At 37.8% G+C, this 15584-nt stretch overlaps 1 protein-coding gene across 6 annotated transcripts in view; it reads right to left on the bottom strand.

Annotated features, from left to right (window-relative positions):
• Window positions 1-331: 331 nt before the first annotated feature.
• Window positions 332-15584, bottom strand: part of LRIT3 (leucine rich repeat, Ig-like and transmembrane domains 3) — a 30446-nt gene continuing 15193 nt past the window's right edge. The window contains exons 3-5 of one of the 6 annotated variants that reach the window (XR_012331906.1): window positions 8479-8784; window positions 3710-7067; window positions 332-2716 (exon numbers count right to left, since the gene is read on the bottom strand). Coding sequence is in view for 1 of the 6 variants with exons in the window: in XM_019927803.3 (XP_019783362.1) it covers window positions 5944-7067; window positions 8479-8784 (1430 nt within the window). In the remaining 5 variants the exon portion in view is untranslated. Of the gene's footprint in view, window positions 7068-8478; window positions 8785-15584 lie in introns of all 6 variants that reach the window. The other 5 variants (XR_012331904.1, XR_012331905.1, XR_012331908.1 and 2 more) reach the window with 5 other exon arrangements.

Here is a 15584-nt window from a genome sequence, read left to right on the forward strand (position 1 = left end):
TTCCTTAAGATAAAAACAACTAGCACACTTAATAAATGGTGTATTAAAATAATGGCAATGATAGGAAAATTGCTACTTTTCTGTAAGGACTTAACTGTGTATATAAATTATATCAAAATAATACATAAAAAACATTGGGGTTTTTCTTCCCTGAATAGTTAAGGAATGAGTCATCAGTGTTATACCCTATAGCAAGGAGAAGAAAAATTATAATGACTCCCTCATTCAACCACTTAGTTGAAATTAATTGTATAAAAAGAGGACAACACAAACTTATCCAATAGTTTATAGCCTAATTTTTCCACTATTTAAACAAATCAAGACTCATATGTTTACATACAAAATCAATTTTATTATAATTAAACAAAAAGAGGCTACTTAATACAAATGTTAGCATTCTCTTTCCACTGAAACCAAAAGATACAATTTTATTAATTTTCATTTCTTTCTGCTATAGTCCAAATGATTGAACTTTTAGTCCACAATGTCCTTCACTGTGTCTTTGCATCATTCCTGACTTCTGGAATATCCATGAACATCCTGAGTGATATTATAATAACATGTCTTACTCCACTGTTTGCTAACTCTGGTTGTTGGCAAAAAAAGAAGTTGTTTGTTTTTAACGTGGAGCCATTCTCCTTCTTTGTAATTGCAGTATTGCTTCTGTATCCATTGCATAGAACAGTGTATCTCAAAGTCATTACATCACCTGCATCATTCCCCTGGGTTGAGTGTCAAATTGCGGTTTCCAAGGCCCCAGGCTGCTGAATTTGAATTTCTACCTGTAGAACCCAGTAGCCTCCATTTTAACAACCTAAGCAGCCGCTCCTAAGCATAGTCCTCCAGGGAAAGAGTTAGTGCCTTGTGCTGCACTAAGCTAGCCTGGTCTCCCCACAGCCCGCTCCAGTCCTTAACCCTTTCTTGCATGATAAAATTTCCAGATGCTTGGTGATCTTAGGTACCTTCCTACGGATAGTCCATAGTTGTTATCAAGGTCCATAAGTATTTAAATTTGGCATCCGAAATTAAACCTGATCCTGTAGAAATGGTCTGTTAATGTAGAATACAGCAGAACTCTTACCTTCCTTGATCTATTACTTATATTGAAGTAACTTAACACTAGCATTTTTAGCAATTACTGTACATAACTCTATTGGTTCATAGAATGATTGTAATCAACTAAAGTCACAGATTTTTTTTTACTTAAACGCCCATATTTATTCTAATCCAAACACAAAATTTTCATTTATCCCTGTTAGCTTTAATATGCCATCTTATTAAGATAATTTTCAAGATTTGGTTCCTTCACCTATCATATAAATATGTTCACTGATGGTTTCATACTGCATGAAATAGTCTCTAATAGAAAGCCACAGGTCTCTGTCCTTTACCCTATTTTTTTTAATATAATTCATTTCTTATATGCAAATTCAAATATCCTCAAATATGTCCTTTACCCTATTCTATCTGGTTTTTATAATTGACTTGGGTGAAGATAAGGAGAGTATCTCTGGGGTACTCTGTACCAAGATGTTCAAAGGCACAGAAATGTCAATTTCCCCTAAAGAAATGAGAGAGGGAGAGTTTTGTTTTGTTTTGTTTTGTTTTTGTGGTACGCGGGCCTCTCACTGTTGTGGCCTCTCCCATTGCGGAGCACAGGCTCCGGACGCGCAGGCGCAGCGGCCATGGCTCATGGGCCCAGGCTCTCCGCGGCATGTGGGATCTTCCCAGACCGGGGCACGAACCTGTGTCCCCTGCATCGGCAGGCGGACTCTCAACCACTGCGCCACCAGGGAAGCCCGAGAGTTATTTTATATTTAAAAAAAATTATGCCATAGAATGCAAATTCACATGCTTTTTAATTAAGACAGAATAATTCATAGAAATATCTCTCTTCTGCCAGACACTTAGGACAATTGCCCTGGTCTCTCCAGACATACAGTTTTTTTTTATTTGTTTTGTTCTGTTTTGTTTCAGACATACAGTTTTACTTTCCCCTTCAATTAGGAATATTCCAAGGAAAAGTTTGAGAAGCACCAAAATAAGATACCCTGTTTACTTTCATGTCCTCTGCAGAGTCAAGAAGCCTATGTTCATCCAGTCACTTATAAAAATACTGAATTGAATAGGGTAAGGGCATTCTACTAGAGAATTTTTCATAATATATAAAGCCATTTCTAGACATTATTGAGAGGAGGCAACTTATATTACTCCAACAAGTCAAAACAAACACCAGTAACTAGCTGCTATTCGATTTTCAAGCAGTCCTTTATCTATCAACTTAGTAACCTAAAAATAAACCATTTTAGTTTATCAAACCTTTTCCTAGGCTGACATTTGTTGGATCCTAATGACCATAACATTCATTTCTGCATGCTCAAAAACAAGCCTTTTAACAACCTACTGTCAAATCTGTAAACATGAATCAAGTTGTCTATAATTTCCAGAATCCACCCTAGTCCCCTCTTTAAAAATAAAGATGAAACTTACCCATCTGTGGTCTTGCAGTATTTCTCCTATTTGTCATGACTTTTCAAATACTTTTCAAAAACAGTCGCTCTGAGATTATGGCTGAAAATTCTGTTACCACCCTGGTACCTAATATATCTGGCCTCATTTTAAATACCTTGGAGTTAGTTCACTAATCCCTTATCTATCTTGGGCTGAAATTCCCACTTCTCATAATTTGTTCTCCATATTCAGCTTAAAAACCCATCTAGAAAAGGGAAGGAAAGAGGGAAAGAAAGGGATGGGAAAGAGAGAAGGAAAAATAGGAGTTAAATGATTCTGCTACTTCTCTGATATACCTTCTGCTATCATCTCTAAGCAGTAGACTTATTATTTCCTTGTTATTTTTGACTAAAAAAAAACAAGCCTTATAGTTCCTTCTGGTCAACTTTATCATTTTTTTTGGCCTTGATTTATTTGGGGACTTAATTTATGACACTTTTATAATAAATTTGCTAATTTCTATGCTCATCCTTGGCCACCCCTCCTTCTTTGTACCTTTTATATATATCATTTGAAATTTGAGATTATTAAATAGCCATTCAACTTTCCTAAGCTTTCTTCCATTTTATTAGAATTATTTCATAATTATTCAGCAGTTTGTGTGTGTGTGTGTGTGTGTGTGTGTGTGTGTGTGTGTGTTTAAATCTCTCTTGGTTAGCCATAATCCCTTTTTGAGACTCAAGTCCCTGGGTCAAAATTTTTTTTCTTTGAACTTTTTGCAAAAGTTTCCCAAGGCACCTGTCTGACTCTATTTAGGGTTTGCTTTTCTGGCCATTATAAACTATTTGCTTGGAGTTCTCAACATCGTTTATGTCATAGCACATCACTGATGATAGCCTCACATGTGACACACCCTCACCATGTATCCTGAGTTTTACAACCTCAAATATATTTTGTCTGAAAGTAAAATATTGTAATCATATTTAATTACCACGTATATTGCTATCTATCATTTATGAGTGCTCTTCACAATGCATATGGTGACACTGATAAACAGGCTGTTGCTTATGTGGAATTCCATGCCACTTGCTATAACGTCAACCTTTCTCTCCCACTCAAGGAAGCATACTGTAAGAACATAAGAGCAATGATATCATCAGGATAACCTTGACTACGTTCAAACGTATGTATTTTTAGAAAGTAGATGATTTATAATTTAATTTATCTTACTATGAGTAACAAATTACTTGCAACTCACCTCGTGTGCCAAGTCCAAGTTGAGGATGACAAAGGTGCTTTCTCCTGCTGTTCCTATCCCCTTCACACCACCAATTACCTTTTCCTCACTAGGCAAAATTAAGTCCAGGCTTCACTTGACTTTAATTATGAGAGCAGTCAGTAATTTATCTCATTAGGATGGTCCAGGTCTCCTTTCTTGACAAATAACCTGCCTTCGTACAATTTGGATGTCTTGGCTCAGTAGTCTGTAACATTCTCCCACACTATTTCTAATGTGGTAGTATTTTGGCAGTCTGTTTATATGAGCCTTTTAAATATGGCAATGAAATTCCATGCTGTCTTTAGAGTAAAGAAATGCACATTTTTGTAATCATTAAATTTAAAATAAATTAGCTAACATAAGTTGAAGTTAAACACAAAACTGTCATTAAAAGGTATTTTTCGGGCTTCCCTGGTAGCGCAGTGGTTGAGCGTCCGCCTGCCGATGCAGGGGACACGGGTTCGTGCCCCGGTCCAGGAGGGTCCCACGTGCCGCGGAGCGGCTGGGCCCGTGAGGCATGGCCGCTGAGCCTGCGCGTCCGGAGCCTGTGCTCCGCAACGGGAGAGGCCACAACAGTGAGAGGCCCGCGTACCACAAAAAAAAAAAAAAAAAAAATTAAAAAAAAAAGTATTTTTCAAACAAAAAATCCTAACAATGAATACTGAATTAAAAACTTGTTAGATCATTAGACAATGCACATAGTGATAAAAGCACCAAGGACAAAGAGGCTGGAAAGGAAAGGAAAGGAGACAAAAAGGGGAAGTTTGGGAGTTCTGAGCAGGCCATCTCTCCATGCTTGTCTTCTTCTAATATGCAGATTATGGCTAAACTAGAATTCTCTTTTTCTTTTAATTAAAATCCATTTGGAATGAGCAGTTTTTCATTCTCCAGCTGCTTGTGTTATAATTTCCACAATGTGGTACAAACAAATTAAAGCCAATTTGTTTCTTATATAAAATATAGAACTTGCTTCTCAGCATATTTCAGGACTCCTGACACACCTGTATAAATCTGTTCTACACTCCAAAATCTTCAATGTAAAGGGAATATAATCTTTAGTAAATATGGTGAAAAAAAACTTCTTTTAAAAAGCTAAATTTTATTTATGAAGCCCCTTTCCTATCTAATCACGTGACCCACTCCAATTCAATTTTCCTGATGTTTTTAACGTAGAGTTTGACTAAATAAATCCACTGAATTTGCTCTTTCAAAATCCTAAAACATCCTTTTGGGATCTAAAAGACTTTCAAAGTTCTTCCCTCTATCCAGGTAATCAAAATATAACATGGCAAAAGACAAACACTTTAGCTGTGGTCCTTTGGCTACCTGAATATCTTCTGACAAAGCAGAAGGAAAAAAAAGAAGGGGAGGGAGGGAGAGAAGAAAAGAGGGAAGGGGAAAAGAAGAGTACATAACAAAATATTAAAGAGATTGTTCTAAAATGAGCACATTTTTTAAAAAGACCCCATACAGTCTGTTAGCAGGTGTATTAGAATGCAACAGTTACTATCTTCAAAATGGCCTTACTATTCCATGATCCTCTTTTTAAACTTATTTTTGCTAGTACCTATATTTCTAAGGAAAAATGTTTTCTTCCTTGCAATATAAATACCACTATACTGTGTTGCAATGCATAATGGTACCAAGAGCTAGAGCTCTCCCTGTCCTTGGGGTTGCATTTAACCTTAGTGAATGCAAACTTCTGTACTATTCCACTCTCACCTACAAGGCAATGGCAGCAAATGTGCACAGCAAATGCCATAAAGCACTATGAACAAGAGTGAACATCAAGGCTTAGCTCATTATACTACACTTTCTTTACTGCCCAAAAAACTATCTTTTTAAAATTCAGAGTTTACTTTTTATGACTACTTTCACATGAATTTATTTTTAAGAACTAAAACATTATCCTAAAATATATTATTAACTTACTTAGCCTACCTTGAAAATTATTTCTGTGGACATTTTCTCCACAACAAAAATCAAAATTATTTGTCTTTTCAGTTCAGAAGTCTCGTGACTTTTTTAAAGCACACTTAAAAGCACTCCATTTGTGATTTTCATGAAGGATATGAAAGTGTCCAAAAGTCATCCAAACAGAGGGGCAACTATATACCCTTAGATCCTTAATTTTGTGAAAGAAATTTTGTGGAGCTCACATTTGCCTGAGCTGTAAACCTTAGCAATAATACTCTGCTCTAGAACCCTCGCTTTTAAAAGTCATGAGATTCCACACTTGACTTAGAGCAAAGCAGCAATTTTTCTGAATCGTCTCTGGGCCTTCGCGTCCAAAGTTCCCCTACACTTTGAGACCTGGGGGACAGCGTTTCAAATTGGATATAAGTCTCTTTCGCCAAATCATCTTCCCAGAGGGAGTCTGACTTACACTGAAGTTTGCAAACTTTGTACAACAGGAAAAAAATCAATGGCAAGACAACAACACAGGCAGCACCACTCACCACCATAAGGAAAGACCCTTGAGAATCACCTTCTTCTTCAACTCTGTCAGTAGAAAAGGTGATACATTGGTCTTTCTGGGGAGGCATTCCTTTTGGACAGACACATGCTATATATTGCCAACCAGGCAACAAGCCACTTATGGTGACTTGGTTCTTGCTGGAGTCTGCATTAAGCAGTAGCAGGTCCTTCTCACCATACTTGGAATACAACACAGTCACTTCCAAATTCTGCGTGGTGTTAATGGTGTTCCACATCAAGATCACGCTTTCTTCAGTTTCGCTGACTACCTGGAGATTTTCTATTGTGGCATTCGTTTCCATCGGCAGGGCTTGATCCAACAATGCCAACTCTTCTCTTTTACTTGCACTAGCTGGGGGAAGCTTACCGCTACCCATCTCCACCTTGACATTTCTTTTCCCATCTGGGTGGAGTGACTGACGGCTGGCCATGGTAGTGCTTGTAGATATTCTAGTGCTTGGAGTTGTGGCTGAAGAAACAACGGAGGAGAAGAAAGGAGATAAGGAGAAGGAAGCAGTGGAGGGAGGCGATGAAGTAGAAGTAGGAAGAAAAGTGGAAGAAGCTGGGAAGGAAGAAGAGGAGGAATAAGGCCAGGGAGACGATGATGAACCAGGTAGAGTTGCAGATGTTCTAGATCCCAGCTGGACCTCTTGCTCAGGGTGATCCCCAGTTCTTCTTTCAGAAGTTTCTGATGATACGGTGGTCATGACAACACCAACCACTGTCACAGTAACCACAGCTTCTGACATCCCAGCCAAATTTTTGGCCTTACATTTGTAATCCCCAGCATCCATGTAAGAAATGCCTGTCAAGCTTATTATGGACCATCTGACTCCCTCCCCTGGAGATTCCTGAATTACTGGAAGAAAGAAAAATGCATAATCTGTGAGATAAAAGGAAGAAAAGATTCACACAACATGCCAACTCAAAAGGCAACAATTTCTGGTTCTACACGCATACCTCTCACATAAACCAAGAGGGAAATGGCACGCTGCAAGTCTCTGATTGCAGATGATGGTTCTGTAAATGGTTTATATGGAAGTGTAGGACATTCTGGGTGCCATGAAGTTTCTATGGGAAATAGTATTTTTTTTGGGGGGGGGGAATCGTATTTTAAAAAGACATGGGGCTGAGAATTAAGAAACTTTGGCCTTAGTAAACTTTTGTTTACTAAGTAGTATGTGATTCTAGACAAGCCAATTAGTGTCTTTAGGCCTCTGTTTACACATTTTTAAAATAAGGGGATAAGACAAAGTGATTTCAAATATCCCTTCCAATTTTAACCCACTGTGATTCTGTAAAATGTTTATCACAAGACCTTACTTAAATATTTCTCAAAATACTTTTTCATTGTAATAAAGTGTTAACTATCCACATAGTCAGAAGGCATAGTGGACCATTTTCTGGCATGGAGGAGTCATAATTTCTATTCTTATCTTTCACAGTATATTTAATTTAGATAAACAAGTAAACAATGAGGTTTTTATTTATGGAATAATACATAGTGTTTGCAAAATTGGAATTTTAATTTCCTAAACACTAAAATCTGAACATATTTCCTTTCTGTCTTGATTTCTGAAGCTTTCTGAAGAATAATAATATGCACAGAGTGGTATTTCAGTAGCTCCAAATTTAACTCACTGCCTTAAACTGTGGGCTTAGGCCTTGACTTTTGTTTTTAATTCTATCAGGTTTCATTATTTCAGCCTCAATTTAAATTTAATTTGGAAGAATTTAAAAAATATATCCCGTTACTCATCAGAATATCACTATTGAAACTAAGGCCAAAGCATTGATTTGGTCATAGCAGGATCTAAAAACCTGTGTAATCAATATTTTTAAAAATTACACTTTTTGCCTCATAATAAAGTTCCTATGTAATTTATTATTTGAATAATCATTCGAAAATAAGAAACTTGTTTGAAATTCCCTTAAGGAAATTGTAATTGTTATACATTTTAAAGTGAGCAGTATCCAAGATGATGGAGGAAAGATAAAGACAAAGGCCTTATCTGCAACCATCCATCCACTGAGTCATGTTGTTTTCCATCTAAGAAAGAAATCAGATTGTCTAATTTCATCTACATAGTTAATCAGACAAACTGAGGAAAATATTAATCAATAAAGTATACTTTTCAAATTTCTTCCATTCAACAATCTTAGCATATTTTATTAGAAATAACCAGCCAATCTCAAATCATACAAAAACATAAGATTAAGTTCAGTCATTTGTAAACTCCTTGTTTCAAAGGCCTGAATTAAGAAGATACCTGTATAATTAACTGGCGAGCTGTCTGGTCTGGTCCAGGTGAGCTGCGGGGTAGGGTAGCCAGTGGTATCACACCGCAGCAGAACATTACTGCCCAGAGCAGATGTGATCTGGGTGGCCGAGGTCATCACTGATGGCTTCAGACACTGCTCCAGCTCAGCCCGCTGAAACGAAATCCCTGTGAGGCGTTCTGGTTCACTACAAACCATCAGTGGGTCGAGAAGTACTACCACAGGGTCAGCAACTTTTGACAATGCCATTATTTTGGAAATGTGACAGTCACAGAACCATGGGTTGTCCTGCAGGCCTAGACCAGAAGGGAGGAAAAGGTTGAGAAAGGTTTTCCTGATGACTTCTGTTTACATCACAGCCTCGTGGGATGGCATTTCTACACTGTGGCCCTAAAAACATAAGTGCTTTGAAGGATCAGAGTCACCTCTCTGTCAGTTTTGCTCTGCACTCCAGCCACCTAAATCAATATATCTTGTCAGTTCAGATCATTAATGATTATAGCTAACAGTTATGGAACATTTACTCTGTACTAGGCTCTGTTCTAAGCACTTAACCTGTATTAACTGATTTAATCCCAACAATTCTATGAAAAGAATATTATTTCCCCATTGTAAAAATGAAGAAGCCGAGACACAGAGAAACCAAATAACTTGACCGAAGTCATTTAGCTAAGCAATGTCAGAGTCGAGATTTGAATCCAAGTACCAAAGAATGACATAAATACAGTGATAGATTTCTAGGGTGCCATGAAAGTGTGTGTGTGTATATATATATATATATATATATATATATATATATATATATTTTTTTTTTTTTTGCGGTACTCGGGCCTCTCACTGTTGTGGCCTCTCCCATTGCGGAGCACAGGTTCCGGACGCGCAGGCTCAGCGGCCATGGCTCACGGGCCCAGCCGCTCCGCGGCATGTGGGATCCTCCCGGACCGGGGCACGAACCCATGTCCCCTGCATCAGCAGGCGGACTCTCAACCATTGCACCACCAGGGAAGCCCGAAAGTATTTATATTATTATAAGTATTATTATAGGGTGCTGTGAGGCACCTAACTCAGCCTGCAATATGTCATGATTTTGTGTGATTTTATGGCATACTGAGGTAGTACAAGTTGTTGTAGCAAAAGTATAGAGTGAGATGCAGGCAATGTTAGGGAGACAAGATTGGAAAAACTGGTAGAACATGGCTTGGCATGAGTGTTACATGTGGTGGCCACGGAGGTGCACTGCTCAAATCCCCTTTCAAGAGAGGATCAGCAGCAGGGAATACAGTTAGCTGACAGCCTCCAGTTGCAAATGCCTTCAGGATCTGCCTCAGCTTTCAGAACTGTTAGCCGAAGTGTTGTGTCCTTCAAAGAGGCTATCAGTGAAAGCTTAAAGAAAAGTGAGAAAAATGTTATTGGAAACTAGAGGAAAAGGCACCATTGTTATGGAGTAGCAGAAGGTTTAGCAACACTATCACCTGCGGTTAACGTGGGAAGTAGAAAACGTACTCAATGAAATGAATGTTCTGACTAAGGATATTTCTACACAGTGTTGAAACTGCTGCTTGGTGTCTTCTTGCTGCTCATAGTAAAATGTAAAGGAGAGACAACAGCTAAAGGAAGAACTGTTAAATGTAAAGAACTAAAACTTGCTAAGCTCAATTATAAAACTGTTTCTTACACCCAGCCTCTCCAAAATTCTCAGATTAAGAAAGGGCTTCAGAATAAAAGTCAAATCCATGTGGGTGGTTCTATACAATTAGTTGCTAAGATCTCAGAAGAATCTAAGATGGTGCTTCAGAGCATTCAGTCAGACAAGAATCTCCCTAAGGATCTTAAGGGTGATGTCCCATACCAGCCTTACATAAAAAGCCCAAGGCTGGAAAAGATTCATCTCAAAAAGATTTCTCGTTGTGCAGTGAATTATATATTGATTTGTAAGGAGAAAAGACAGAACAGCAAGTTTAAAAAAATCTAACCCTGGTGGAAGATTTAACTGTCCATTCATAAATTCTAGATTTCTGTTTATGCCTATTTTTATTATAACAGCACTATGTGAGTGGTTCATATTTCTCTGCCAGTATTGGTAAAGTTTGCTGTTTTTATTATCTTCCATATTAGAAACTTCTTTTCTTTCATGGGTGAATTACTTTGACCTTCCTCCTCTTACACTTAGTTCTGTGAATCTATGAGCAGTTCTCTAATACTGACTTAAATTCTACTCAACCTGCCAACAAACATCAAATTCACTCTGTCATATAATAATTAATATGTGTAGGGGCTTTCCTCATGGTGCAGTGGTTAAGACTCTGCCTGCCAATGCAGGGGATACGGGTTTGAGCCCTGGTCTGGGAAGATTCCACATGCCGCAGAGCAACTAAGCCTGTGTGCCACAACTACTGAGCCCATGTGCCGCAACTACTGAAGTCCGCGTACTCTAGGGCCCATGTTCTGCAACAAGAGAAGCCACCGCAATAAGAAGCCCACACACAACAAAGAGTAGCCCCCGCTTGCCACAACTAGAGAAAGCCCGCACACAGCAATGAAGACCCAACACAGCCAAAAAATAAATTAATTAAAAAAAATTTTTAATTGCTTAAAACAAAAATAAATAACATGTGTAGAACGCTTCATACTTTCAAAACACTTTGAGTTGGTACGTCAGATTTTTTCTTTATAAAATAATAACAGGGCTTCCCTGGTGGCGCAGTGGTTGAGAGTCCGCCTGCCGATGCAGGGGACACGGGTTCGTGCCCCGGTCCGGGAAGATCCCACATGCCGCGGAGCGGCTGGGCCCGTGAGCTGTGGCCGCTGAGCCTGCGCGTCCAGAGCCTGTGCTCCGCAACGGGAGAGGCCACAATAGTGAGAGGCCCGCGTACCAAAAAAAAAAAAAAAAAAAAAATAAAAAAAAAAAAAAAAAAATTTAAAATAATAACAAAAACAGACTTACAGATATAGAGAACAGATTTGTGGTTGCCAAGGGGTAGGGGAGGTGCGGGGGAACGACTGGGAGTTTGGGATTAGCAGATGTAAACAATTACATATAGGATGGATAAATAAGAAGGTCCTATTGTATAGCACAGGGAATTATATTTAATATCCTGTGATAAACCATATGAAAAAGAATATATATATGTATAACTGAATCACTTTGCTGTACAGCAGAAATTAGACACAACATTGTAAATCAACTATACTTCAATAAAATTTAAAAAAATAAAATAAAATAATAACAACACAAGATGACAGTTATTGGTTGCTTCCTATGTGGCAAATACTGCACTTATCAAGAATTGTAAAGGGTCGACACTTTACCCTACTTTAGGGTGACCAACTCATCCCAGTTTGCCACTGTTTTATGGATACTGGTAGAAGATACAAGACTCCTAGTCAAAGATGAAGAATAATTTCTTAATCACAGATCTGGAAGGAGACATTATCTTTATTATATTGGGTAGTAAGCATATCTACCCTTTGCTCTGGAGGGAGACATTATCTTTATTATATTGGGTAGTAAGCATATCTATCTCTGCTTTCCAAAGTGGTAGATCTTGAAAAGGCAGTTCAGAACAAAAGGCAGTCGCAGTGTCTACCTCTGTTCACAAGAGAAACGTGAGAGACCATGGAAAAGAGAGAGACCATGCTAAAGCGTTTGTCTATCTCAATCCTCACAATAGCATGAGGTGGATAATATTAGTATCATCCTCATTTTAAAGATGAGAAAATGCTCAGGGAAGTAAAGGAATCTGCCCAAGGTCACACAACTGGATGCAGTCAGGATATGAATCTTGATATCCTGATCTTAAAGCTCTCATTCTCAACAACTGTGTATATGTTTTATACTGACCTTGGGAAGCTCATATCATTCTTCCAATTTCATACCAGACATTAAGGCACAAAGAAAGTACTGCCTTGACTTTGTAAGTAGCTGAGAGTCCTAAGTCCCATGTGTTTGAGCCTCCTAGTCTAATACTTCTTCCACCATAACTCATCTCTTTGTCACCTAAAAACATCTAGAGCATGGGTGGCAGCTGTAAGTGCTGTCATCTACAAATAACAAGTGTTAAAGTAGTGATGTCTGGAGCATAAATGTCTATAAAGGGGAAGATCAAGAGCTATAAAGTTAACATTTTCATTTATGCTTTGAAACTATTATAAAAATGTGTTAATGGTGAAACAAAATTCTTTAAAAAACAAATCCAATTGGTTATATCTAAAAGTTATGTAAACCAGGAGTAAATATTTTTAAATCCCTCAAAAATAAAATATTTATTCAAGTTATGAAATATCTAAGGTCAAGGGTACAACTTTTAAAGCCTGAATAATAATAGTAATATGAGGGCTGAACACATTCAAGTGTTTTTTCTTCTGGGGACAAAGTACAAGAACTCTCTGAAGTTAAACTATTACTTGTACTGCATTCCTTCAAGGCAAAGCACCAACCACAATCAGCAATTTGCATTAAGTAATTTATTTTATATAACTATTCTTGGATGGGGCAAAAGAACTTTGCTTTGTCCCTTTTCTAAAAGGGTAAAGTTTTTCATGCATCACAGTAGTTGGATGTGCTATTCTTTATGAAAAGTCAGCGATAAATTCTAGTACAAAAGTTATTCTGCAGACTATAAGTTCTTGAAGGCAAAATCCATGCCTCAGTCAGTTTTGTGGAGGCAGTTATGCTTAACAATTCAAAAGGGAAAGTAAAGTCTTTTCAACAAATGGTGCTAGAACTACTGGACATCTGCTTGGGAACAAATAAACCTCAACTTCTACCTCACACTATACTCGAAAACTATTTTGAGCTTACAGTCATAAGTATAAAAGCTAAGAATATAAAGGTAAAAACTGAATATAAAAGTTAAAACTATAAAGAAAGAATATCTCTGTGACCTGTAGGTAAGTAAATATTTCTTAGATGGGACACAGAAATCACTAACTATAAAAGGAAAAACTGATAAATCGGATGTCATCAAAATTTTAAACTTTCTGAAGGGCAGAGTCAAGATGGCGGTGTGGGAAGACATTGAGTTAGTATCTCCCCACAACTAGGGCACCTGCCAGCCGCTGGTGGGGGACCCTGATGTCCAAGGAAACGGGAGGAACCCCCAAGTGCACCGCTGGGGGTTGGGCCAAATCTCCTGTGGTGGGAGGAGTCTGAATCACTGGACCAACAGAGAACCTCAGATCTGAGGGAATATTCACTGAAGTGAGGTCTCATAGAGGTCTTCATCTCAGCACCAAGACCCAGCTCTACCCAACAGCCTACAAACTCCAGTGTTGGAAGCCTCAGGCCAAACAACTAGTAAGACAGGAACACAAACACACTCATAAACAAACAAAAAAATGAGATGGCAAAAAAATATGACACAGGTGAAGGAGCAAGGTAAAAACCTACAAGACCAAATAAATGAAGAGGAAATAGACAATATACCTGAAAAAGAATTCAGAGTAATGATAGTAAAGATGATCCAGAATCTCAGAAATAGAATGGAGGCATGGATTGAGAAAATACAAGAAATGTTTAACAAAGTTCTAGAAGAACTAAAGAATAAACAAACAGAGATGAACAACACAATAACTGAAATGAAAAATACACTAGGTTGAATCAATAACAGAATAGCTGAGGCAGAAGAATGAATACGTGAGCTGGAAGACAAAATGGTGGAAATAACTGCCCAGGAGCAGAATAAAGAAAAAAGAATGAAAGACATAACTGCCCTGGAGCAGAATAAAGAAAAAAGAATGAAAGAATTAAAGACAATCTCAGAGACCTCTGGGACAACACTAAATGTACCAACATTCGAATTATAGGGGTCCCAGAAGAAGAAGAGAAAAAGAAAGGGTCTGAAAAAATATTTGAATAGATTATAGTGGAAAACTTCCCTAACATGGGAAAGGAAATAGTCACCCAAGTCCAGGAAGCACAGAGAGTCCCATACAGAATAAACCCTAGGAAAAACACACCAAGAGACATATTAATCAAACTAACAAAAATTAAATTCAAAGAAAAAATATTAAAAGCAGCAACAGAAAAACAAAAAATAACACACAAAGGAATCTATATAAGGTTATCAGCTGATTTTTCAGCAGAAACTCTGCAGGACAGAAGGGAGTGGCAGGATATACTTAAAGTGATGAAAAGGAAAAACCTACAACCAAGATTACTCTATCCAACAAGGATCTCATTCAGATTCGATGGAGAAATCAAAAACTTTTCAGACAAGCAAAAGCTAAGAGAATTCAGCACCACCAAACCAGCTTTACAACAAATGCTAAAGAAACTTCTCTAGGCGGGAAACACAACAGAAGAGAAAGACCCACAAAAACAAACCCAAAACAATTAAGAAAATGGTAATAGGAACATATATATCAATAAAAACCTTGAATGTAAATGGATTAAATGCCCCCCCCCAAAAGACACAGACAGGCTGAATGGATACAAAAACAAGACCCATATATATGCTGTCTACAAGAGACCCACTTCAGACCTAGGGATACATACAGACTGAAAGTGAGGGGATGGAAAAAGATATTCCATGCAAATGGAAATCAAAAGAAAGCTGGAGTAGCAATACTCGTATCAGATAAAATAGACTTTAAAATAAAGACTGTTACAAGAGATAAGGAGGGATACTACATAATGATCAAAGGATCAATCCAAGAAGAAGATATAACAATTATAAATGTTTATGCACCCAACATAGGAGCACCTCAATACATAAGGCAAATGTTTACAACCATGAAAGGAGAATCAACAGTAACACAATAATAGTAGGGGACTTTAACACCCCACTTACACCAATGGACAGATAATCCAAACAGAAAATAAATAAGGAAACACAAGCTTTAAATGACACAATAGACCAGATAGACTTACTTGATATTTATAGAACATTCCACCCAAAAGTGGCACAATACACTTTCTTCTCAAGTGCACACAGAACATTCTCCAGAATAGATCACATCTCGGGTCACAAATCAAGCCTTGGAAAATTTAAGAAAATTGAAATCAAACCAAGCACCTTTTCTGACCACATGGCTACGAGATTGGAAATCAATTACAGGGAAAAAAAACTGTAAAAAACACAAATACATGGAGGAT

Source organism: Tursiops truncatus, chromosome 5 (genome assembly GCF_011762595.2).
Source record: "Tursiops truncatus isolate mTurTru1 chromosome 5, mTurTru1.mat.Y, whole genome shotgun sequence".
NCBI classification, from domain to species: Eukaryota; Metazoa; Chordata; class Mammalia; order Artiodactyla; family Delphinidae; genus Tursiops; species Tursiops truncatus.